Raw genomic sequence first — 25,262 nt, 5'->3', positions numbered from 1 at the left:
TTATATTGGGGATGAATACTATATTTGAGAGATTTTATTTGAAATGATATTTGATTGATGGAGTAGTATTGGAAGATTGGATATTAAATCTTATGACAATTGAAGAAATATATAAGTGATGAAAATTTGAATTTGAGAAGCTGGATTGTAAATTAAGAAATGGACTTATGAAATTTGAAGGAATATACAAGTGGCTGAAAAAAAAATTGAACTTTAGAAGATGGACTAATTTTTAAAATGGACTGTAAGAAGAACGGACATTAAATGTTATGGCAATTGAAGAAATATATAAGTGATAAAAATTTGAGTTCGAGAAGATGGACAGTAATTTGAGAAATGGACTTATGAAATTTGAAGGAATATACAAGTGGAAAAAAAATTGAATTTGAGAAGATGGATTAATTTTAAGATTGGACTGTAAGAAGAAGTAATATGTGAAGTTGGTATTGCTTCTCTTCTTTTCCTTTTTTTTTTATTATTCTTTCCTATCTTTTTATTTTTATTGTGAGGGGATCTAAAGTTTTAAATTTTTAAAGGTGGGAGGTTATGTATATTTTGTAGCTTTGCTGGCTGAGGGACTCTGGGAGCTGAAGTCCACAAGTCTTAAAGGGACCAAGGTTGGAGACCCCTGACCTGGATGATTGAGAATCTCCACACACATTCTAAAAGAAGCTAAAATGTGGAATTCATTGAAGCCCATGGAACTTGCGCTGGTAGCGATATTTTTTTTTAACAGGATTTAGCTATGTTTGTAATGGAGGACATAATTAGAATCTGATGCTGGCATTACATATAAGCCCTCGGAAAAAGTAAATATCTGAATTACACCTAAACGCTTCCTTAATTCTCAGGTATGTCAACGTAGGATTTAAGAAGGGGATGTTCATTATATGCAACTCGTCTTTATTGTATGGGGTCTGCTACTTTCATGCTTATTTTATAATATCCTAGATCAGAAAGATGACGTTTTTTTCTTGCAAAAAGAGGTAGGGAGAAATTTCTTTCCATCTTCCTCTGCATGAAGGAATGGAATTCTGTGTCTAGTTGGGAGGAGAGGATGGATTGTCCTGCCTGAAGTTTTGTCCACTGATGTCATGGTGGCTGTATGTATGATGGAAGTCCAACATTTTTGCTGAATTGGGTCATCAGTCCTGATGTGCATGAATTAAGCACTCTGTCTCGCCAAAAACTTTATAGCAACAATTCAGGGCTAATGTAAACCGTCTTATACGGTTAGACTTGGATTATTTTTATCATGTTTGCAAACCATCAATATTGCATACCATGTTTTGAAACAAGATGAATATCAGTACCTGTGGTACAAATTTAGGCCATCAGAAAGATTTAGAACACTAAATCTAAACTGTGAGACAGAGTTTCAATAGCAGGGTATACCCATGACTGCCTTATACATAGGCTTTAAGACAGGGGTCTCCAACCTTGGCAACTTTAAGATTTGTGGACTTCAACTCCCAGAAGTTCTCAGCCAGCTTTGCTGAGGACTTCTGGGAGTTGAAGTCCACAAGTCTTAAAATTGCCAAGGTTGGAGACCCCTGCTTTAAAATACTATGTGGGGCATAAGCTAGAATACAAAATATTATACAAATAGTATTATAAATAATAAATAGATACAAAAGTGCCTACCGTTCCTGTCCTATTGTTTCCTTTCATTATATCAAATTAATATAGTTATTGCATGCTTTTGCTCATATATATGCTTATATGATATGTAGTTATTTTATGTTGATGCTTATGTATATTGTTGTGACAAAATAAATAAATAAAAAATAAATAAATGTCCATCTCAATGTCTACCTTCTGTACTGGCAGACTGGCAAAACACATCCATGAACACCAGGGGTAAAATGCTTCCAGTTTGGACTGGATCGGCCAATCCGGTAGCGATGGTGGGGGGTGGTTTGCAGAACCAGTAGCAAAAATCCCTGCCCGCTCCCTACTGATGCCCACCCAATCGCCCGGTCGCTCACTTTCCCGCTTCTTTCCGGCTCACTTGCTTTTCCCGCCCGAATGGTAGGAATAGGTTGTAAAAAATGCTTTTAAAAGTAAAAAAAAAGACTCTGACAATCACAGCTAAGTTGCGTGATCTTCAGAGCCTTTTTTTACTTTTAAAAGAATTTTTACAACCTATTCGGCCAAATAGGTTGTAAAAAATGCTTTTAAAAGGTTAAAAAAAGACTCTGACAATCACATCTAAGTTGCGTGATCTTCAGAGCCTTTTTACTTTTAAAGAATTTTACAACCTATTCGCACGAATAGGTTGTAAAAAATGCTTTTAAAAGTAAAAAAAATTGCGCACCACAGCTGATCACACTCCCCCCCCTCACTGTTCTACTTACCCCATGCCTCCTTTTGGTGTGCACTGCACGTGCATGCACCTCGCATTTGGTATGTGGTGCGCACTGTGCATGCGCGTGCACAACACGTGTCTGGCGCACAACCAGAAAACCGGTACTAAATCGGTTCAGATTTTACCACTGATGAACACCAACTGGCAGTCAGAAGACATGACGAAAATTCTTTAATTTCATAACATATGGACAAATTTAACCATAGTTTCAATTGGGAAAATGTGACAATTCTAGACCAGGCCAAGTTCAAAAATGCCAGGGAATTTCTAGAAGCCTGGGACTCTGACAAATCAGCCACCAAAAGACGCATTGACATTAACAATACCTATAGACTATGCAAAAGAGACAATCAACTAGCCCAAAAGAGAACAAAAAGACTCCAGCATCTCTCCACCAGTAATCAGCACCCAGATCACCACAGATTAACTCCAAGGTTTACTTCAGACCACCAATCAAGCAAACAATAACCCCAATCAAGAAACTGCCAAAGGGCCATCAGTAAACAGCCCAACCAAAGAATCTCTAAAAACCGCCTCTAACCACCCAGACAGGAAGTCACTAGAATATTTATTTATTTATTTATTTATTTATTTATTTATTTAATTTTGTCATAGCAATATACACAAGCATAACACAAAAGATTATATAATATATAAACATATATATGAGGAGAAACAAGGTAGTATAAGCATAAGCAGGTTATTGGGGAGGCTCCATGCCACGACATGTTTACTGGACCCGTGCCCTTCCTGGCTGGTACTGGCTACTCAGGAAGTGACACGAGGCTGGCTCCAGAGGATTATCAATGCTTCTTTGTTGGAGGGAGTTTTCCCCGCCGCCTTGAAAGAGGCGGTGGTGAGACCCCTCCTTAAGAAGCCTTCTCTGGACCCAGCTATTTTAAGTAACTATCGTCCGATCTCCAATCTTCGCTTTGTTGCGAAGGTTGTAGAGAGTGCTGTGGCTCGACAGCTACCCCAGTACCTGGATGAAGATGTCTATCTGGACCCGTTCCAGTCCGGTTTCCGACCCGGATACAGCACAGAGACGGCTTTGGTCGCATTGGTGGATGATCTCTGGAGGGCCAGGGACAGGGGTTATTCCTCTGCTCTGGTCCTGTTAGACCTCTCAGCGGCTTTTGATACCATCGACCATGGTATCCTGCTGCGCCGGTTGGAGGGATTGGGAGTGGAGGCACCGTATATCGGTGGTTCTCCTCCTATCTCTCTGACCGTCGCAGACGGTGTTGACGGGGGCAGAGGTCGACCGCGAGGGCCTCACTTGTGGGGTCCCGCAGGGGTCGATCCTCTCGCCTGCTGTTCAACATCTATATGAAGCCGCTGGGTGAGATCATCAGTGGCTTTGGGGTGAGATACCAGCAGTACGCTGACGACACCCAGCTGTACTTTTCACCCGGCCACCCCAATGAAGCTGTTGAAGTGCTGTCCCGGTGTTTGGAGGCCGACGGGTCTGGATGGGGAGAAACAGGCTCAAGCTTAATCCTCCAAGACGGAGTGGCTGTGGATGCCGGCATCCCGATTCAGCCAGCTGCAACCGCTGCTGGCTGTTGAAAGCAGTTATTGGCCCCAAAGGATAGGGTGCAACTTGGGTGTCCTCCTGGATGACCGGCTGTCGCTTGAAGATCATTTGACGGCCGTCTCCAGGAGGGCCTTCCACCAGGTTCGCCTGGTTCGCAGTTGCGCCTTCCTTGATCGGGATTCCTTATGCACGGTCACTCATGCGCTCGTTACCTCTCGCTTGGATTATTGTAATGCTCTCTACATGGGGCTCCCTTGAAGTGCGTCCGAGGCTTCAGTTAGTCCAGAACGCAGCTGGTGATAGAGGAGCTGCACGCAGCTCCCATGTAACACCTCTCCTGCGCAGGCTGCACTGGCTACCTGTGGCCTCTCGGGTGCACTTTAAGGTGTTAGTCACGACCTTTAAGGCGCTCCATGGCTTAGGACCTGGGTACTTACGGGACCGCCTACTGCTACCACATGCCTCCCACCGACCCGCACGCCTCACAGAGAGGGACTCCTCAGGTGCCATCCGCCAAACAATGTCGGCTGGTGGCCCCAGGACGGGCCTTCTGTGGGGCCCCACACTCTGGAACGAACTCCCCGGCTTACGCCAGATATCTGACCTTGGACATTCCGTCGCGAACTGAAAACATATCTTTTATTCGCTGGGCTGGCTTGAATGAAATTTTAAACTTAAATTTTAGCAATTTTAATGGGGTTATTGGTTTTATGGTAAATTTCTTAAATTTTTCAGGCTCATTTAATAAGTTTTTAACTGATTTTAATTTTGTATATTGTATATTGTTCTTTGTTGGTTTTATTCTGCCTGTACACCGCCCTGAGTCCTTCGGGAGAAGGGCGGTATAAAAATCAAATAAATATAATATAATATAATATAATATATATATATATATAGGGGGATAAACAATAGGACAGGAGCAGTAATCCAGAATTGGCCTAGCAAATGTTTTATATGCTCTGGTCAGTAGCGTGGTGTTTTTGGAAAAGAAGCTACGTAGAATTAAGTTAACAACTTTTAGAGCCTTTTTTGCTATATAGTTGCAGTGGGCTTTGGTACTTAGATCGTTAGATATAAAAACTCCAAGGTCTTTGACAGGGTGGGGGTCATCTGTGAGGTAATTTCCATCAAGCATGTACTTAGTAATTGGGTTCTTTCTTCCAATATGTAGGACTGAGCATTTGCTGGTTGAGATTCGTAGTTGCCAAATTTTAGACCAAGCGGTTAGATGATCAAGATCTTTTTGAATTGTAGATGTATTGTCAGTGGTGTTAAAAAGTTTGACATCATCAGCAAAGAGAACACAGTCACTTGAGATATGATCACAAAGATCATTTATGTATAGTATAAAGAGAGTTGGTCCAAGAACACTACCTTGAGGAACACCACTCTTGACAGGAACATGATTTGATAGAGCACTACCAACCTTAACCACTTGTTGTCTGTTCGACAGAAAAGCAGATATCCAGTTGTGTAAGGGTCCTGAAATGCCATAGGATTTTAATTTTAGGAGAAGTTTATCATGTACTACTGAGTCAAAAGCTTTACAGAAGTCTATGTATATTGCATCTATTGTTTTACCTAGATCAAGATTCGTAGTTGCCAAATTTTAGACCAAGCGGTTAGATGATCAAGGTCTTTTTGAATTGTAGATGTATTGTCAGTGGTGTTAAAAAGTTTGACATCATCAGCAAAGAGAACACAGTCACTTGAGATATGATCACAAAGATCATTTATGTATACAATAAAGAGAGTTGGTCCAAGAACACTACCTTGAGGAACACCACTCTTGACAGGAACATGATTTGATAGAGCACTACCAACCTTAACCACTTGTTGTCTGTTCGACAGAAAAGCAGATATCCAGTTGTGTAAGGGTCCTGAAATGCCATAGGATTTTAATTTTAGGAGAAGTTTATCATGTACTACTGAGTCAAAAGCTTTACAGAAGTCTATGTATATTGCATCTATTGTTTTACCTAGATCAAGATTTGTAGTTGCCAATTTTTAGACCAAGCGGTTAGATGATCAAGGTCTTTTTGAATTGTAGATGTATTGTCAGTGGTGTTAAAAAGTTTGACATCATCAGCAAAGAGAACACAGTCACTTGAGATATGATCACAAAGATCATTTATGTATACTATAAAGAGAGTTGGTCCAAGAACGCTACCTTGAGGAACACCACTCTTGACAGGAACAGGATTTGATAGTGCACTACCAACCTTAACCACTTGTTGTCTGTTCGACAGGAAAGCAGATATCCAGTTGTGTAAGGATCCTGAAATGCCATAGGATTTTAATTTTAGGAGAAGTTTATCATGTACTACTGAGTCAAAAGCTTCACAGAAGTTTATGTATATTGCATCTATTGTTTTACCTAGATCGAGATTCGTAGTTGCCAAATTTTAGACCAAGCGGTTAGATGATCAAGGTCTTTTTGAATTGTAGATATATTGTCAGTGGTGTTAAAAAGTTTGACATCATCAGCAAAGAGAACACAGTCACTTGAGATGTGATCACAAAGATCATTTATGAATACTATAAAGAGAGTTGGTCCAAGAACGCTACCTTGAGAAACACCACTCTTGACAGGAACAGGATTTGATAGAGCACTACCAACCTTAACCACTTGTTGTCTGTTCCACAGAAAAGCAGATATCCAGTTGTGTAAGGGTCCTGAAATGCCATAGGATTTTAATTTTGTATATTGTATATTGTATATTGTATATTGTATATTGTATATTGTATATTGTATATTGTATATTGTTCTTTGTTGGTTTTATTCTGCCTGTACACCGCCCTGAGTCCTTCGGGAGAAGGCGGTATAAAATCAAATAAATATAATATATATATATATATATATATATATATATATATATATATATATAGGGGATAAACAATAGGACAGGAACAGGATTTGATAGAGCACTACCAACCTTAACCACTTGTTGTCTGTTCGACAGAAAAGCAGATATCCAGTTGTGTAAGGGTCCTGAAATGCCATAGGATTTTAATTTTAGGAGAAGTTTATCATGTACTACTGAGTCAAAAGCTTTATAGGTCTATGTATATTGCATCTATTGTTTTACCTAGATCAAGATTTGTAGTTGCCAAATTTTAGACCAAGCGGTTAGATGATCAAGGTCTTTTTGAATTGTAGATGTATTGTCAGTGGTGTTAAAAAGTTTGACATCATCAGCAAAGAGAACACAGTCACTTGAGATATGATCACAAAGATCATTTATGTATACTATAAAGAGAGTTGGTCCAAGAACGCTACCTTGAGGAACACCACTCTTGACAGGAACAGGATTTGATAGAGCACTACCAACCTTAACCACTTGTTGTCTGTTCGACAGAAAAGCAGATATCCAATTGTGTAAGGGTCCTGAAATGCCATCGGATTTTAATTTTAGGAGAAGTTTATCATGTACTACTGAGTCAAAAGCTTCACAGAAGTTTATGTATATTGCATCTATTGTTTTACCTAGATCAAGATTTGTAGTTGCCAAATTTTAGACCAAGCGGTTAGATGATCAAGGTCTTTTTGAATTTTAGATGTATTGTCAGTGGTGTTGAAAAGTTTGACATCATCAGCAAAGAGAACACAGTCACTTGAGATATGATCACAAAGATCATTTATGTATACTATAAAGAGAGTTGGTCCAAGAACGCTACCTTGAGGAACACCACTCTTGACAGGAACAGGATTTGATAGAGCACTACCAACCTTAACCACTTGTTGTCTGTTCGACAGAAAAGCAGATATCCAGTTGTGTAAGGGTCCTGAAATGCCATAGGATTTTAATTTTGTATATTGTATATTGTTCTTTGTTGGTTTTATTCTGCCTGTACACCGCCCTGAGTCCTTCGGGAGAAGGCGGTATAAAATCAAATAAATATAATATATACATAGGGGAAGAAACAATAGGACAGGAACGATAGGCATGTTTGTGCTCTTATGCACGCCCCTTAGAGTCCTCTTAGAAATGTGGTGAGGTCAACAGTGGATAGATTTTGGATAAAGCTTTTGGGGTTATGAGAAGAGACCACAAAGTCAGGTAATGCATTCCAAGCATAGATAATTCTTGTTACAGAAATCGTGTTTTCTGCAATCTAAACTAGTGCGATTGACATTAAGTTTAAATCTGTTGGTAGCTCTTGTGTTATTGTAGTTGAAACTGAAGTAGTCATTGGCAGGAAGGACATTACAACGGATGATTCTATGAGCTAAACCCAGGTCCTGTCGGCGATGAAGTTCCAAGTTTTCTAGACCCAGGATATCCAGTCTGGTGGAATAAGGTATTTTATTGGTTATGGAGGAGTGGAGAACTCTTCTCATAAAATACCTTTGGACACACTCAACTGTATTGATCACATATATATGGTATGGGTTCCAGACAGGCGAGCAGTAATCAAGAATTGGCCTAGCAAATGTTTTATATGCTCTGGTCAGTAGCATGGTGTTTTGGAAAAGAAGCTACATAGAATTAAGTTAACAACTTTTAGAGCCTCTTTTGCTATATAGTGGCTTTGGCACTTAGATCGTTAGATATAAAAACTCCAATGTCTACCTTCTGTACTGGCAGACTGGCAAAACACATCCATGAACACCAGGGGTAAAATGCTTCCAGTTTGGACTGGATCGGCCAATCCGGTAGCGATGGTGGGGGGTGGTTTGCAGAACCAGTAGCAAAAATCCCTGCCCGCTCCCTACTGATGCCCACCCAATCGCCCGGTCGCTCACTTTCCCGCTTCTTTCCGGCTCACTTGCTTTTCCCGCCCGAATGGTAGGAATAGGTTGTAAAAAATGCTTTTAAAAGTAAAAAAAAAGACTCTGACAATCACAGCTAAGTTGCGTGATCTTCAGAGCCTTTTTTTACTTTTAAAAGAATTTTTACAACCTATTCGGCCAAATAGGTTGTAAAAAATGCTTTTAAAAGGTTAAAAAAAGACTCTGACAATCACATCTAAGTTGCGTGATCTTCAGAGCCTTTTTTTAATTTTAAAAGCATTTTTTTACAACCTATTCGCACGAATAGGTTGTAAAAAATGCTTTTAAAAGTAAAAAAAATTGCGCACCACAGCTGATCACACTCCCCCCCCTCACTGTTCTACTTACCCCATGCCTCCTTTTGGTGTGCACTGCACGTGCATGCACCTCGCATTTGGTATGTGGTGCGCACTGTGCATGCGCGTGCACAACACGTGTCTGGCGCACAACCAGAAAACCGGTACTAAATCGGTTCAGATTTTACCACTGATGAACACCAACTGGCAGTCAGAAGACATGACGAAAATTCTTTAATTTCATAACATATGGACAAATTTAACCATAGTTTCAATTGGGAAAATGTGACAATTCTAGACCAGGCCAAGTTCAAAAATGCCAGGGAATTTCTAGAAGCCTGGGGCTCTGACAAATCAGCCACCAAAAGGCGCATTGACATTAACAATACCTATAGACTATGCAAAAGAGACAATCAACTAGCCCAAAAGAGAACAAAAAGACTCCAGCATCTCTCCACCAGTAATCAGCACCCAGATCACCACAGATTAACTCCAAGGTTTACTTCAGACCACCAATCAAGCAAACAATAACCCCAATCAAGAAACTGCCAAAGGGCCATCAGTAAACAGCCCAACCAAAGAATCTCTAAAAACCGCCTCTAACCACCCAGACAGGAAGTCACTAGAATATTTATTTATTTATTTATTTATTTATTTATTTATTTATTTAATTTTGTCATAGCAATATACACAAGCATAACACAAAAGATTATATAATATATAAACATATATATGAGGAGAAACAAGGTAGTATAAGCATAAGCAGGTTATTGGGGAGGCTCCATGCCACGACATGTTTACTGGACCCGTGCCCTTCCTGGCTGGTACTGGCTACTCAGGAAGTGACACGAGGCTGGCTCCAGAGGATTATCAATGCTTCTTTGTTGGAGGGAGTTTTCCCCGCCGCCTTGAAAGAGGCGGTGGTGAGACCCCTCCTTAAGAAGCCTTCTCTGGACCCAGCTATTTTAAGTAACTATCGTCCGATCTCCAATCTTCGCTTTGTTGCGAAGGTTGTAGAGAGTGCTGTGGCTCGACAGCTACCCCAGTACCTGGATGAAGATGTCTATCTGGACCCGTTCCAGTCCGGTTTCCGACCCGGATACAGCACAGAGACGGCTTTGGTCGCATTGGTGGATGATCTCTGGAGGGCCAGGGACAGGGGTTATTCCTCTGCTCTGGTCCTGTTAGACCTCTCAGCGGCTTTTGATACCATCGACCATGGTATCCTGCTGCGCCGGTTGGAGGGATTGGGAGTGGAGGCACCGTATATCGGTGGTTCTCCTCCTATCTCTCTGACCGTCGCAGACGGTGTTGACGGGGGGGCAGAGGTCGCCCGCGAGGGCCTCACTTGTGGGGTCCCGCAGGGGTCGATCCTCTCGCCCCTGCTGTTCAACATCTATATGAAGCCGCTGGGTGAGATCATCAGTGGCTTTGGGGTGAGATACCAGCAGTACGCTGACGACACCCAGCTGTACTTTTCCACCCCGGGCCACCCCAATGAAGCTGTTGAAGTGCTGTCCCGGTGTTTGGAGGCCGTACGGGTCTGGATGGGGAGAAACAGGCTCAAGCTTAATCCCTCCAAGACGGAGTGGCTGTGGATGCCGGCATCCCGATTCAGCCAGCTGCAACCGCGGCTGGCTGTTGGGGGCGAGTTATTGGCCCCAAAGGATAGGGTGCGCAACTTGGGTGTCCTCCTGGATGACCGGCTGTCGCTTGAAGATCATTTGACGGCCGTCTCCAGGAGGGCCTTCCACCAGGTTCGCCTGGTTCGGCAGTTGCGCCCCTTCCTTGATCGGGATTCCTTATGCACGGTCACTCATGCGCTCGTTACCTCTCGCTTGGATTATTGTAATGCTCTCTACATGGGGCTCCCCTTGAAGTGCGTCCAGAGGCTTCAGTTAGTCCAGAACGCAGCTGGTGATAGAGGAGCTGCACGCAGCTCCCATGTAACACCTCTCCTGCGCAGGCTGCACTGGCTACCTGTGGCCTCTCGGGTGCACTAAGGTGTTAGTCACGACCTTTAAGGCGCTCCATGGCTTAGGACCTGGGTACTTACGGGACCGCCTACTGCTACCACATGCCTCCCACCGACCCGCACGCTCTCACAGAGAGGGACTCCTCAGGTGCCATCCGCCAAACAGTGTCGGCTGGTGGCCCCAGGGACGGGCCTTCTCTGTGGGGCCCCACACTCTGGAACGAACTCCCCGGCTTACGCCAGATATCTGACCTTGGACATTCCGTCGCGAACTGAAAACATATCTTTTATTCGCGGGGCTGGCTTGAATGAAATTTTAAACTTAAATTTTTAGCAATTTTAATGGGGTTATTGGTTTTATGGTAAATTTCTTAAATTTTTCAGGCTCATTTAATAAGTTTTTAACTGATTTTAATTTTGTATATTGTATATTGTTCTTTGTTGGTTTTATTCTGCCTGTACACCGCCCTGAGTCCTTCGGGAGAAGGGCGGTATAAAAATCAAATAAATATAATATAATATAATATAATATATATATATATATAGGGGGATAAACAATAGGACAGGAACGGTAGGCACGTTTGTGCTCTTATGCACGCCCCTTAGAGTCCTCTTAGAAATGTGGTGAGGTCAACAGTGGATAGATTTTGAATAAAGCTTTTGGGGTTATGAGAAGAGACCACAAAGTCAGGTAATGCATTTCAAGCATAGATAATTCTGTTACAGAAATCGTGTTTTCTGCAATCTAAACTGGTGCGGTTGACATTAAGTTTAAATCTGTTGGTAGCTCTTATGCTATTGTAGTTGAAACTGAAGTAGTCATTGGCAGGAAGGACATTACAACGGATGATTCTATGAGCTAAACCCAGGTCCTGTCGAAGGCGATGAAGTTCCAAGTTTTCTAGACCCAGGATATCAAGTCTGGTGGAATAAGATATTTTATTGGTTATGGAGGAGTGGAGAACTCTTCTCATAAAATACCTTTGGACACACTCAACTGTATTGATCACATATATATGGTATGGGTTCCAGACAGGCGAGCAGTAGTCAAGAATTGGCCTAGCAAATGTTTTATATGCTCTGGTCAGTAGCATGGTGTTTTTGGAAAAGAAGCTACATAGAATTAAGTTAACAACTTTTAGAGCCTCTTTTGCTATATAGTGGCTTTGGCACTTAGATCGTTAGATATAAAAACTCCAAGGTCTTTGACAGGGTGGGGGTCATCTGTGAGGTAATGTCCATCAAGCATGTACTTAGTGATTGGGTTCTTTCTTCCAATATGTAGGACTGAGCATTTGCTGGTTGAGATTTGTAGTTGCCAAATTTTAGACCAAGCGGTTAGATGATCAAGGTCTTTTTGAACTGTAGATGTATTGTCAGTGGTGTTAAAAAGTTTGACATCATCAGCAAAGAGAACACAGTCACTTGAGATATGATCACAAAGATCATTTATGTATACTATAAAGAGAGTTGGTCCAAGAACGCTACCTTGAGGAACACCACTCTTGACAGGAACAGGATTTGATAGAGCACTACCAACCTTAACCACTTGTTGTCTGTTCGACAGAAAAGCAGATATCCAATTGTGTAAGGGTCCTGAAATGCCATAGGATTTTAATTTTAGGAGAAGTTTATCATGTACTACTGAGTCAAAAGCTTCACAGAAGTTTATGTATATTGCATCTATTGTTTTACCTAGATCGAGATTTGTAGTCCATAGGTTTTTACAGTGGAGAAGTTGTAAATTGCATGATAATTTTTTTTCTGAAGCCAAATTGTTTATTTGAGAGTAGGTTGTGTAACTCTAAGTGCAAGGTAATGGATTGGTTGATGATGGATTCCATTACTTTGCAGGCGACGCAGCATAGGGAGATTGGTCTATAATTTTCAACTAAGCTGGGATAGCCTTTATATAATGTAATATAATATAATATAATATAAATATATTATAATATAAACTGACAGAAGCAGCACTCCTTACTAGCACTGATGATGTTACCTAGTTAGGGTAATGAAACGTCTGCAAGAAAACAAGCAAGCTCAGAGAGCACCAAGGACCTCTCTACCTTCTGTATTGTCACTGTTTCTTCTTACATTAATTGTTCCTGTGTGGATAGGAATCCACTAATGAGACATAGCCTGATTGATATTGACCTGAATGATTTTCATATCTTTGTGCTGCTGACCAATTCCAGTACAAATGTTTCCCTTTGCTGCTTAATCACCATTTATACATGAGCCAGGTTTTATCATCACTATGGCATTTTCATTACTGGGATATATTAACAAACTGGCTTTTTAGGGGAAAAAATGGGAAGTATAGGAGAAAGCTGGACAACACGTTTTCAGCTGAATAGTGCTTTGATCAGGGCATGTCAGGACCAAAGTAATAATTCTACAAGAGTGATATATTTTTACCCTAAAAAACATAAATCTTCATGTTTATCTTTTATAACTGGGGTTCTTAAACTTTGAAAACTCTAATATTATTAATGTGCATGGCCCTCCCCTTATGAATACAATAATAACTTCACTGGAGCTAGCTGTGGGTGAGAAATTAATATATTAAAATTAAAATGTAATTTATATATCCTAAATTTTCCAAATTTGTGAACCAGTAGGGGGCATGTCCAGGCGCAACAAAGCCTGAAGCAAGTGTTTATAATGCTCCCAGTTTGCCTATGCAAGGATAAATAACTTTTTTAAAAATCTGTGATCCGTAAATTTCTATGTGACCCTTCAGGGCCCCCCCACTCATTTTGAGACCTCCTGGCATATAAATATGCTCAACTATTTTTGTGCTTCTTACGTCTAAACTTGAAAGTACTTTTAAGTGCAGTCTTGAAAAAGAATCCTTTTAGAGATTACTTAGATTTAATAACTCAATGCATATCAAGAGACAAGTACAGATGTAAAGCGGTGATGTACTTGTAAGCAGAGATTAATTGATACTCATGCTGTTAGAAATATCTAAATCAAGCAACTTTGGAACACTTTTTCTAGTCTTCCTTATCTCTATGTAATAGACAGAAGGAATAACCTTGAGGAACAGAAAGAAGAGCCACAACCAAGGCAACAGTCAGATAAAAGAAATCTGAAGGGGGCAGAAATGTAATTTGAGAATTTTTCTTGGACAAGATCCTCCCTTCCCTACTTCTCACAAAAATAAAAGGAGGGAGATATTAAGATCTGCTAAGATTCTATTACTGTGACTTATAATAAAAGCAATTTTAGCATTCACATTGTTGGTTTGTTCTGTTCTACCTTGAAAAGCTGACCGTAATAGATGACAAAATTGTTGTTATGATGACAGAATAATTTATTTTTATGAATGTGAAAAACAACTGCTTTCAAATGTGTATCATATCCCTAGGAACGACTCTACTCTCTAAAATAGGATGTAGCAGCTTTCAAAATATACTACTGCAGGACTATTACTGGCAGCTTTTTAAAAGAAAAGGCTAATAGAATAATAAAAAAAGGAGGGAAGGGCCAATTAATTTCAGAAAGTCTTGTGGCTTTATAAGAGATGCAAATCCATTAATTTCACTGTGTCTGAAAGCTTAATGACTTTCTGCACCTTTGAAATTCCCTAATTTTCTCCCTTCATCATAGTTGATGGGTAGAAAATTTCAGAAAGGGAATATCAGCAGGAAGTTGTTTAAATTTAAAATAATAAAAACCATTTGAGGAGAAGCTAGGTATACAATTTACTTAACAAAATTATAGGCAGGAAATAACTGGTAACCTATGTTTGATTGAAATGCATTCAGGAGCTTACCATTCACAACTATTATCTACTGACACCTAGAAGCAACAGACGTGGTGTATGTTACAAGTAATTTTAAATGCAGAATTTCTGCTGCATTTGTTCTAACTGATGTACGTTTTTAATAAAACTTGTGGAAGCAGGAGGGACAATGCCTAGACCTTTAGCAGCAGGAGTAAATTTAAATTAGTTCATTGCTAGAAGCATAAAGCATTAATGAAATATACAAGAGAGCTTCTAGCAATATTTGTTTAGTGTAACTAAGACTTCTTTAAATCCATTATGCATACACTACAGAACCACAGCAAATGCTGCACAATCAGAACTGACCTACAAGTAGTTATTAACTGCCAATGGTAATTGAGACCAGGAACTCCATTAAATGGCAAAGACATGACTGTAGGATGCTGCAATGCTGTACTTGCCAGACAATCACTATCACTAATGTGACCACAGGAAGCTGCATGGTTACAACCATTTAGTTGTAAATATCTCTCATAACTGTCTAACATAATTGTCAGTGTCATAACTTCGTTGAATGAGTGAACATTAAACAAAGATTACCTGTATAAACATTGCATTCTTTAGCACAGGAGACGGAAGATGTCAAATGAACATCACATATTTACATTCAAAAAGCAATAATAAAAAAGAATTAACTTTAATAATTTAGTAAAGTTACCAATTTTCATTTTTTTTCTTTCAAAAAAAAAAAACCATCTAAAGCTACTTACTCCTCCATTAAAGTCGGTGTGCTCCCATTTAATGTTTTCATTAACAGTTTTTCAATAGTAATGTCTATGCTATTATCTGCTTCTACTGGGAACCTAAAACTAAGGAATGGAAGAATTTTTTAAAAAAAGTTTACAGATATTCTTTTTGAAATTGATGGTGTAGACTTCGCATGAATAATTTTAAAGATTTACTTTTATACATAATAGTTAGCAGCACTGTAAAAATGAAACAGTTGCATAAAACTGGATTCCCATACGTAGACCTAAAAATATAGGTTCCCAGTTGACAATTTATACTGCTATTAAATATAGTAAATATCAATACTTAAGAGCTGCCATTATTTAATGAAATTTCTGTTGAAGCTTATCAACAAAAGAATCCCTAATAAGTTATCTAAAATTTAGAAATATATTTCAGGCAGAAATAATGAATATGTATTTTGAAAAGTATGTACTGTATCTGCTTATAAGATTTCAAATGTATTTATGGTTCTTTGCAAATTTTCACCCTCTTACTATCTCTTTTACAAAAATGCCAATGTTTGCTTGATAGAATTTTAATTCTTCAAAACCATTAAAAATTAAGTCCAGTCTTATTTCCAAAAGCGGACATTTGAATCCGTTTTAAATTATAAAAAGAAATACAAATTAAAAGTATAAAAGCTACCCATCAATAAAGCCAGGTCATGTACCCAAAGTCTACCTGAATAAACATACATTTGCCTATTGACAGAAGGATAACCAGCAAGGAACCAACTTTTTTGCCTGGACACTATTTAGTAAGATTGGGGAGGGGAGGGGGGAGGACATAAATGAAACAAATAAACAAGTAAATATTAAAGCCTGATAACATCCCCCGAGAAGAATCTCTCCTGTCTATGCATCAGGTCCAAGTCAGTACTTATTTTAGAATTTAAAAACAGTTAAATCTTGATGGGTATAATGTGAATTATCTATTGCCAAAAGTGTGGAAATGCTTACAAAATGGATAATTTTAGAGGCACTTAACTATAGGTTTTTGTTTTAATGAGAATATCTCCTAAAGGAATATATCCTCAAGACACCCTGAAGGAACCCAAATTTGAGCTTTACTGCAGGGTTTACTACTTCGTACTTTGAGGAAAAAGACAGCTGAAAGTACTTTTATTAACTGTGGCAGAGAGAAATTTATTTATTTTGTCACACAGTATATATAAGCATAAGCATGTAATAACTATACAATATATAAGCATATATATAAGTATGAGTATGTAATAACTATATTAATTGGATATAACGAAAGGAAACATTAGGACAGGAACGGTAGGCACGCTTGTGCTCTTATGCACGTGCCTTATAGACCTCTTAGGAATGGGGTGAGGTCAATAGTAGAAAGTTTTTGGTTGAAGCTTTGGGGATGCAATCAGAAACAGGATTCATTACAGTCAGTTTACCAGAAAGCCTTATCCAAGTTTTAAAACCTCATTCACGTAGCATTCCTTGCATTTTCTCTTCTGAGAGGAAATATTGAAATGACAGACAGACAGAAGGATTTTAAAACAAATCTGTTTAAGAATTTCAGAAAGTTAATCCAAATGCTGTAACTTTATTTTGCAAGGGCAGCGGTAAATATGTATTGTATTAAGAAGAGCTTCCTTGATAAACTAACACAGAAGAAAGTTATATAATTTTTTCTAATTGCTACATAATATATCCGTTTGTACGATATTCGCAGAGAGAATATCCTAAAAGAATATTCAGGTCATAAATTAAGACAAAACACTGCGATATCAGTCTCTATCTTTTGATAATGGTGCATCATTTTCATATGAGTGGTTAAAGAACCAGGCTAGAAACTGGGAGATTATGAGTTCTAGCCCCACATTAGGCACAAAGCTAACTGGGTGACCTTGGGCCAGTCACTCTCAGCCCTCGATGAAGAGAGAAGCAAACGATTTCCAAAATATTGCTAAGAAAACTGAGGGACTGGTTCAGGCAGTCCCTAGGAGTCAACACTAACATGAAGGCACCAAAAAATCCCAAACAAATCTACATTAAGGAAAAACAGAACAAAATTGCATCTCTCTTCCGCACCTGAGTTGATGTAGTCCTGTTGGCTTTATCTTGCAGTATCAAAATGTTAGGTGTAAGCATTTGCAGAGAAAAACCAACACATCTGTTTTTTGGGGGGAGGGTTTGCAAATGTTGGGTCAAATATAACCCTAACCCTTAATCTTACTTTGGACTTTAGTCTCAGGTCAGATTTAATTCTACAAATTATTGTCATGGGATTACATCAGAATCTGCCCATTAGGTGAAGCAAGAACGTTGGAAAACTTTTCTCCCAAAAGAAGTTTCAGAACTTTTATACAGATTAAGTAAGAGAAACATTTGCACCCTCGTTGCCACAGAGACAATGTTCAGAGTAAGACTAATCTCAGGAGAGTTAAGCTAGAAACCATAAGCGAAAGAGGGCTTTAGCAAAAGCTTGTTTGCAAAAGGTTGTGGAGAATCTCCACAGCGAAGCCATTTGAGAGGAATAGATTTCAAGAGAGTAAGATGTTTGTTCTTCTACACAATGGAAGCAATGTGGTCACGCTGGCAATGGAAAAAAAGGAAGGCAAAGGAGAAATTGCCTATAGAAAGTGCTTGCTTTTTCTTCCTACCCATCTCTCAGAGCAGAGAGATTGGAGAGAAAGAGATTTCAAGAGAGTACTCTACGTTTTTGCCTAGCATGTCCATTGCTCCTAGTCTCAGGCTGTTAGCACAATCACACTGCTTTCAATGCGTAGAAAGGCAACAGCTTAGTGTCTTGCAATTCTCCTCTCCAATATCTCTGTTCTGCAAGGAAGAAAAAGAAAAAAGCTTAGGTCAGACAAAGGACGTGTGTTGACTGAAATGGTGATCCCATGAGTAAGGGATGCAGCAAAAGTTGTAAATTCACATAAAGGGCCTGTAATGTTATATTTTCAGCACCATCATAACTTTGAATAGTTACTGAATAAATAGTCAGGAAGCGGGGACTACCTGTAATCCTCATTTAGCAATCATTCATTGTTAAGATGGATAATGAAAAGCTTTGCAATCAATCCTCACATTGAACAATTACTGCAGGTCTGCGAAGGAAAGGAAAGCTGAAGTAAGAGCAGCACAGTTGCGGTTTTACTTAATAGCCTCGCTTCACAACCAAGTTGCAGATCTGGATTATTAATGAAGTCTATCAGTTTCCAGCAGTATTTTTGTTCCGAATATTGATTTAAAATTTCATAGCTATCTGTTAAATTTAGCTTCATAATTCTATTATACTAATGTTTAAATAAATATTGTGCAGCATGTAATTTCTTTGATTTCATTGAGAACAGACAAGTTACATGTGGCTATCAGAGACAATGTTCTGAGGCACCCAAAGAAAGGATATCATACGCCCGGGCATTTCTTGTACTTCAACGAATATAAGACATGTCTAATAACATCTCTTCTCCAGCCCGGTACCCTTCATCACATCCAAATTGCTTTTCGGTTTTACAACCGTAGCTTGCAGTGTGTTTCCAGTCTCAGTAATATTGCACATTTTCTTTCAGTGGAAAAAAAAAACCCATCAACTATGTGTCACTTGGATTTCCAGAAACCAGATCATCTCTTAAACTCATCCTATATGGGATGAGGTTTCAGAAAAACAGTTTTGTCTCTTTAAAAAAATGGAAATGGGTGGGGAAAGAGGGCCATATCCTTTAAAATCTCAAGAATCTTTAAACACATTTGCTCATTTATAAAAACAACACTTCAGTAAAATCTTAGATGTATTTATTGGTATGAGGTAGGTTTTTTGTTTTTTACACTTGATAAAGGAGCATCAGATGCACTGGCCTCCAAAACCCCACCCTGTTCTTTTTTTTTTTTTTTTGGGTGGGGGGGAGTTGAAACATTCACAGATTTTTTTTAATGAGGATATTGATTTTAAAATGAGAAATGGTAGGATTTTATAGAAGCTACAGCTGGAGCTACTTTATAAACCAGAACATTACATTAACTGAAAAAGCTTTGTATGTTAACACTTTGCTCATGATTTCAAGTCAAGAGACAACAGAGAAGAAAGCTACATATAGAGAAAACTTGCTGCATCTCCTGCATTGAACTGAGAATCAGTGTCATGAGTTCTGCTGACAGGAAGGACTAGGTAGACTGCCTTCTACCAAATTTCAGACTATTTCTCTTGAAACTGACAAGCTGATACATGTCGAAAAGGAAACATGCTGAGATTTGGCTGTGGAATCTCTTCCTCGGAATGAAGGGCCTGCACTCAAGAGATTATATTCCAGCTCCTCTTTTATAGGACTTGTGGTCGTATCCAGTTTGGCCTCCCTGGGAACATTCAAAGGCAATATTAAAAACTGAACCAGTTTATTAAGAACATTTTTAAAGCCCTACTTTTGAATCTATGCTTAATTTCCTTTTTCTAATTCTGTGTCTGTGATGCATTTTATCAAATAACATTTAGTTATGAAATTTCTGCTTACAGTGAATAAAATCTGTAATAGTATAGAAAATCTCCAGGCACATTTATTAAACTAGTAAACTTCTCAGCCTAAAAAAGTGATTCTACAGAATTAACCTTCCATGTTTGTGACAAAATAAACTAACACATGAAACACAAACACATTCTGCTGGTGTTTTGCCAGAGTTACCTTGCTTTCTCTGACATCAGGACTACAGAAAACCAAAGCAAACATGAACTCAAGCACAAATTTTTTCAGAGATTGAATTTTTACGATGATACATCAGACAATTTAACACATTTCTCCTAACATTCCTGTCAGGGAAAAAGCAAACATTTCACTTTAGTATGTGTCCAACATTAACTCTGAAGGTTTCAAAGTGAAACAGGGATTGCTGGAATTAAATAGACCATTGATGTTTTCTTTTATGGGTATATAAAATTGGTGAGGGGGAGGAAAAAAACGTAATGTTCCAAAGGCTATAATTTTGGTTTCTCTTTAAGCTGTTCATAACAGAAAATGTACATGTGCATTAGCTCTTTCAGGCAAGAAATGTAAAGTCAGTGGAGCTAAGGATAGTATGCAGGGTGTGTGTTTGTGTGTGTGTGTGTGTGTGTGTGTGTGTGTGTCATTAGCTAACAAACACATATGTATGTTGGCTAATGCCAGAGTTTTGTATCCTAATGTCTTGCATTAAAGAAAATGTCATAATCTATAGATTATGTGGTCATTTCTCATCGGGCCACAATCTAAACAGACTGATTTGATTCTAAGAGGAACGGCAGTAATATTTATGTTGAAGTTATATGGATCTGTCAAATCCAGTGATTCATTTTGCTCCTGAACCATAATTTTCAGTTTTTCTTTATTAAAACAAAATCTCCACATGGCTCTAAAATTGTATTTCTGGAATAGGATTCAAATAGTTTAGAAAAAAAAACCTGTATTTCCTCTTTGTGATTTTCAACCTCTTACTATATATGAGATAAAGTAATGAAATTGCTTCTTGTTTATTCATTCATAAAACTTATATATTGCCGAAACAGAATAAGACTAAAAAAATGCAATCTGATGTTGTCATTATTATCCAATTTAGCAGAATGACTCCTAGGAGTGATTTTTCCCCAACTATAGAAGACTATATTCTTTTCCAAACAACGTTCCTATCTGAATCTTGCATTTATTGGAAAAGTTCCTCCCTCAAGCCAGCCATGGCCACTTCAGCATTTTATTATGCAAGCATATGGAGCGGGGGGAGGGGGGTTTCCTACTTACCTTTACTACCGGTTCGCATCAGGTCCGCACATGCGCAGAAGAGTTTTGATGACTTTTGAGTCAGTGGGCGGAGCCTCCTGCCGGTTTTACTACCAGTTCTATAGAACCGGTCTGAACCGGGGGCAACCCACCACTGATATGGAGGTACCTGTCCCACTCCTTAAACGATGATATCCAAAGGGCTAAACGGAATACAGAATTCTTATTTCTGCTTGAATCAGAAATCACACTGACCTCAGATAAAATATCCATAATGTATCTTTTATTATATAAACCCGGGGTTTTATTAAAGTCAGCAACTTATTACTGTAAATAACACAGCGATATTTGTACATTTTTTGGTAGTTTGCAAAAGAATTTTCCCAAAAATTGCCCAAAGGAGGGGGGGAAATGTAACGTTTTCAGTAAGTTAAATAGGTGAATACAACACTGTCTCCAATTTCATACATTATCTTCCGTTTTGTGCATACAAATAGATAAAAATGTTTTATTCAAACCATAACTGGGTACCAAACGAAGAGAGCAAAGAAAAGTCAATGAAACACCTGCTATTATTACCTATTCCATTTGGATAAAGATCTAGGTTCGAAACCTTATTCTTGCAATGTTAAAATATGATGTGAAATAATAAGACTTCTTTACCTGGAAAGAATTCATCCAGCGAAGAGAAGGAGGCAACGAAGCATTACTCTGAGATAGAATCAACAGAAGTTCCAAACAGGTTTTTGATGGAAATGTGAGGGGAGAGACTCCAATATCTTCTTTCCATGCATCAACAAGACTGAAATGAAACAAGAATTCTGTTACCTCTGAATGTAATATGCAGGGAATTTAAACTTTTAATAAGTGAAAAACAATAAATGTTGCTTATAAGCAGGTTTAGCTACAGAGAAATAGCAATAGCACTTAGACTTATATACCGCTTCATAGTGCTTTTACAGCCCTCTCTAAACGATTTACAGAGTCAGTCTATTGCCCCCAACAATCTGGGTCCTCATTTTACCCACCTCGGAAGGATGGAAGGCTGAATCAACCTTGAGCCGGTGAGATTTGAACTGCCAATCTGCAGCTAGCAGTCACCTGAAGTAGCCTGCAGTACTGCACTCTAACCAATGAGCCACCTCGGCTCTTAGAGAAATGGATATAATGCTCTCTTGTTAAAACCTAATTCAATTACTTTAGCGGTTGGCATGTGATCGTAGATGCCTAATGAGATCATATTTATTTTTTTATTCCATTTACAGGAGTAACGCACTAAATGCAATGAAGTAGTGCACTCCATCTGTAAGACATATCAGAAGATGCTACTCCTGGGATCCTCAGTGCTGTTTTGGTTTCTGCCATGATCCTTGCTCCATCTGTTCTTTGATACAAAAATACAGAACCTAGCATTCTGCAATGGGGTATCTTTATTTACAAGGATGCTCCTTGGACTCATTATTTTCTCAGAAAATAAAAAAATGGGTATCTATTCCACTTGCTTCAGAATGTTCCTATCTATCCAGAAAAATGACCCAAAAGAAAAACAAACAAACAAACCCCAAACTTAAACAGAGCACAGTACATGAGAAAGACATGAAAAGTACTTTTTTAAAGAAGGCTCATTATATATTTCCATATGTTAATGGGAGTCAAGCAATATATAAATTATATATATAAACCATGGGTTTCTGTGTCCTAGCTGTTTCTTCTTAGCTACAGCATTTCATCCTTTACACAATTATGGCAATATTCTAATTATATTATCTCCAAGATAGCAAAAGAATTTATATACTGCTTCACAGTGCTTTTACAGCCCTCTCTAAGTGGTTTAGAGAGTCAGCATATTGCCCCCAACAATCTGGCTCCTCCTCATTTTATCGACCTTGGAAGGATGGACAGCTGAGTCAACCTTAAGCCTGGTGAGATTCAAACTGCCAAATTGCAGGCAGCCGGTAGTCAGCAAAATCAGCCTGCAGTACTGCATTCTAACCACTGTGGCTCTTGAAAATCAACAAGTTATTTCATCAAGATGTGGGAAGATAGGGAGAGAAGAGTAGAATGAATTCAGTTCAAAAGCGTAGATAGGATTAAGAAACCTGTAATACTTCCAGGGTTTGAGAAAGTTTTTTTCAAAAGGGCGTTAGGCCAACTTTAGTTCATTTTCTGTGAGACAGCTTGGTTTGAGAGAAGGAGAGTAGGGGAAGGGAGGGGAGAGGAGTGGAGAGGAGGAGGAGGAGGAGGAGGAGGAGGAGGAGGAGGAGGAGGAGGAGGAGGAGGAGGAGGAGACTGGTCCAGTTACCTAATTAATTTGAACTTGAATCTCTCTGGTGCCAACCCAAATCTTCATCATTATACTTTTTGCCTGACCAATGGATTTGATAAAATATGCTATTTTAAGTACTGTATCTTAATTCTTGCCAGGGTAAAAATGATGCTTGCTCTGATGGGAGTATGCAATGAAAAACAGCCTCCAACTATTTGTAAACTGCTTATGCCTCAGTCAGATCCTTGAGGTTTACGTGAGTAAATGCTGAACCATTTGATTAAAAATGTGTTTGTATTCACCATACTTGGGCAACCTATCCTGCACATACAATCCCTGCAGAGTGATGCATGGTGACAAATCTCACTTCTTTCAACAGCAGCTCATTATACAGTCTTCTGGAGCATGCACTGATGAATAGAGCCCCATTATGGTGGGATGTCAAGAGATTAAAAACCAAAACATATCAACACTTCTGCCTCTGTTAAAAATAAGCTAAGGCTGACGTTATGAAATTCATCTCCCTTGGAGAAGTGTCTAGCCCAGAGGGGTTGCTAACAATAGTGCAATATTATGAAAGTTAATTACTACTACAAAAGAGTGAGTATGCTTTCAAACTTGCCAGAAAAGAAATCCAGGCTGGTTAAACAAACAAGAATCCCCAGGTGAATGGAGCAATATGGGAGAAAATGCTGGACATAATGAAAGTTTCCCATTTATCTTGTAGGTATAAATCAAATTAAGATTTTATGAAAGTTTTTTCTGCGAAACAGGCCCTCCCACTCCCGTGAGGTTCAGATTGCCGCAATCCAGTTGGCCAAAAAACCCTAGTTCTTCCCTCTGGCTTCAAAGTCGGAATGCTAGAGGAACCCATTGTACGTGCTTTGTCCTGCATTGTTCAACTGTTTTGAGGAGTTGATTATTTTTATTGGTCATCTTTTGTTGGCTTTTTTTTTTTTTTTGCTGTTTTCATATGTAGGTTTCTGTTTTCATGTTTTGTTACTCACCCAGGTTTTGGGGGGGAGGGAGGGGAGGAGAGGGAACGTTTTCAAAATAAATAAATTGAATAAATCACTGGCTCAAAATGACAATAGTGCTACCCTTGAATTTCTGAAGAAGATATAAAGGTGATGTAAATTATAAAGATATAAGTTATATGAAGCTTTTCAAAGAGAGACCCTAGAATAAAGGAGAAATTTCTTGTCAGTGATAACAATTCATCAGTGGAACAGCTTGCCTCCAGAAGTTGTGGGTGCTCCCTCACTGGAAGTTTTTAATAAGAGATTGGACTGGCATTTGTCCAGAATGGTATAGGATCTCAGCTTGAACAGGGGATTGGACTAGATGACCTCCAAGGTGCTTTCCAACTCTTATTCTGTAATTCTGTAATAAACATATAATTTTATAAAGATATAAAATTCAGAACTGCTACAACAGTTGGACTTCTTCTCAGGGCCATGAGTGGAATCAAATCTGATAGTCTTTTAATTGAGTTGGAAGCTAATTTTAGGTACCTGATTTGTGGGTAGAGGAAATAAAAAGGTTTTCTGAACATTCAAAGTCAAAGAAAAAGTTCTGAGAGATGTGAAAGATTATTTTCTATTTGGAGAAAATTGAACTGTGCCAATAGTAAGGGAAAGTTTTGACTTAGCTTCAAACATTCTAATGGGGCATTACTTTCAAGAAAATAGGAACAGCAGCAGGAGAAGAAAATGAGGACACAATGAAATTACACTGAACACCAATTGATACAGACACATCATCTAAACCAGGAGTCTCCAACCTTGGCAACTTTAAGCCTGGTGGACTTCAGC

General features: G+C 38.9%; 1 protein-coding gene across 1 annotated transcript in view; it reads right to left on the bottom strand.

Annotated features, from left to right (window-relative positions):
• Window positions 1–11,250: 11,250 nt before the first annotated feature.
• UBE3D (ubiquitin protein ligase E3D) overlaps window positions 11,251–25,262 on the bottom strand; it is a 65,185-nt gene continuing 51,173 nt past the window's right edge. Inside the window, exons 9-10 of the mRNA XM_058175847.1 lie at window positions 21,846–21,984; window positions 11,251–19,794 (exon numbers count right to left, since the gene is read on the bottom strand). Of these exons, the coding sequence (XP_058031830.1) occupies window positions 19,741–19,794; window positions 21,846–21,984 (193 nt within the window). The 3' untranslated portion in view covers window positions 11,251–19,740. The remainder of the gene's footprint in view (window positions 19,795–21,845; window positions 21,985–25,262) is intronic.

The sequence above is a fragment of the Ahaetulla prasina genome, chromosome 1 (assembly GCF_028640845.1).
Source record: "Ahaetulla prasina isolate Xishuangbanna chromosome 1, ASM2864084v1, whole genome shotgun sequence".
NCBI classification, from domain to species: Eukaryota; Metazoa; Chordata; class Lepidosauria; order Squamata; family Colubridae; genus Ahaetulla; species Ahaetulla prasina.
Note: the sequence above shows the minus strand (reverse complement) of the source record. Positions and strands in the feature narration are given on the sequence as shown.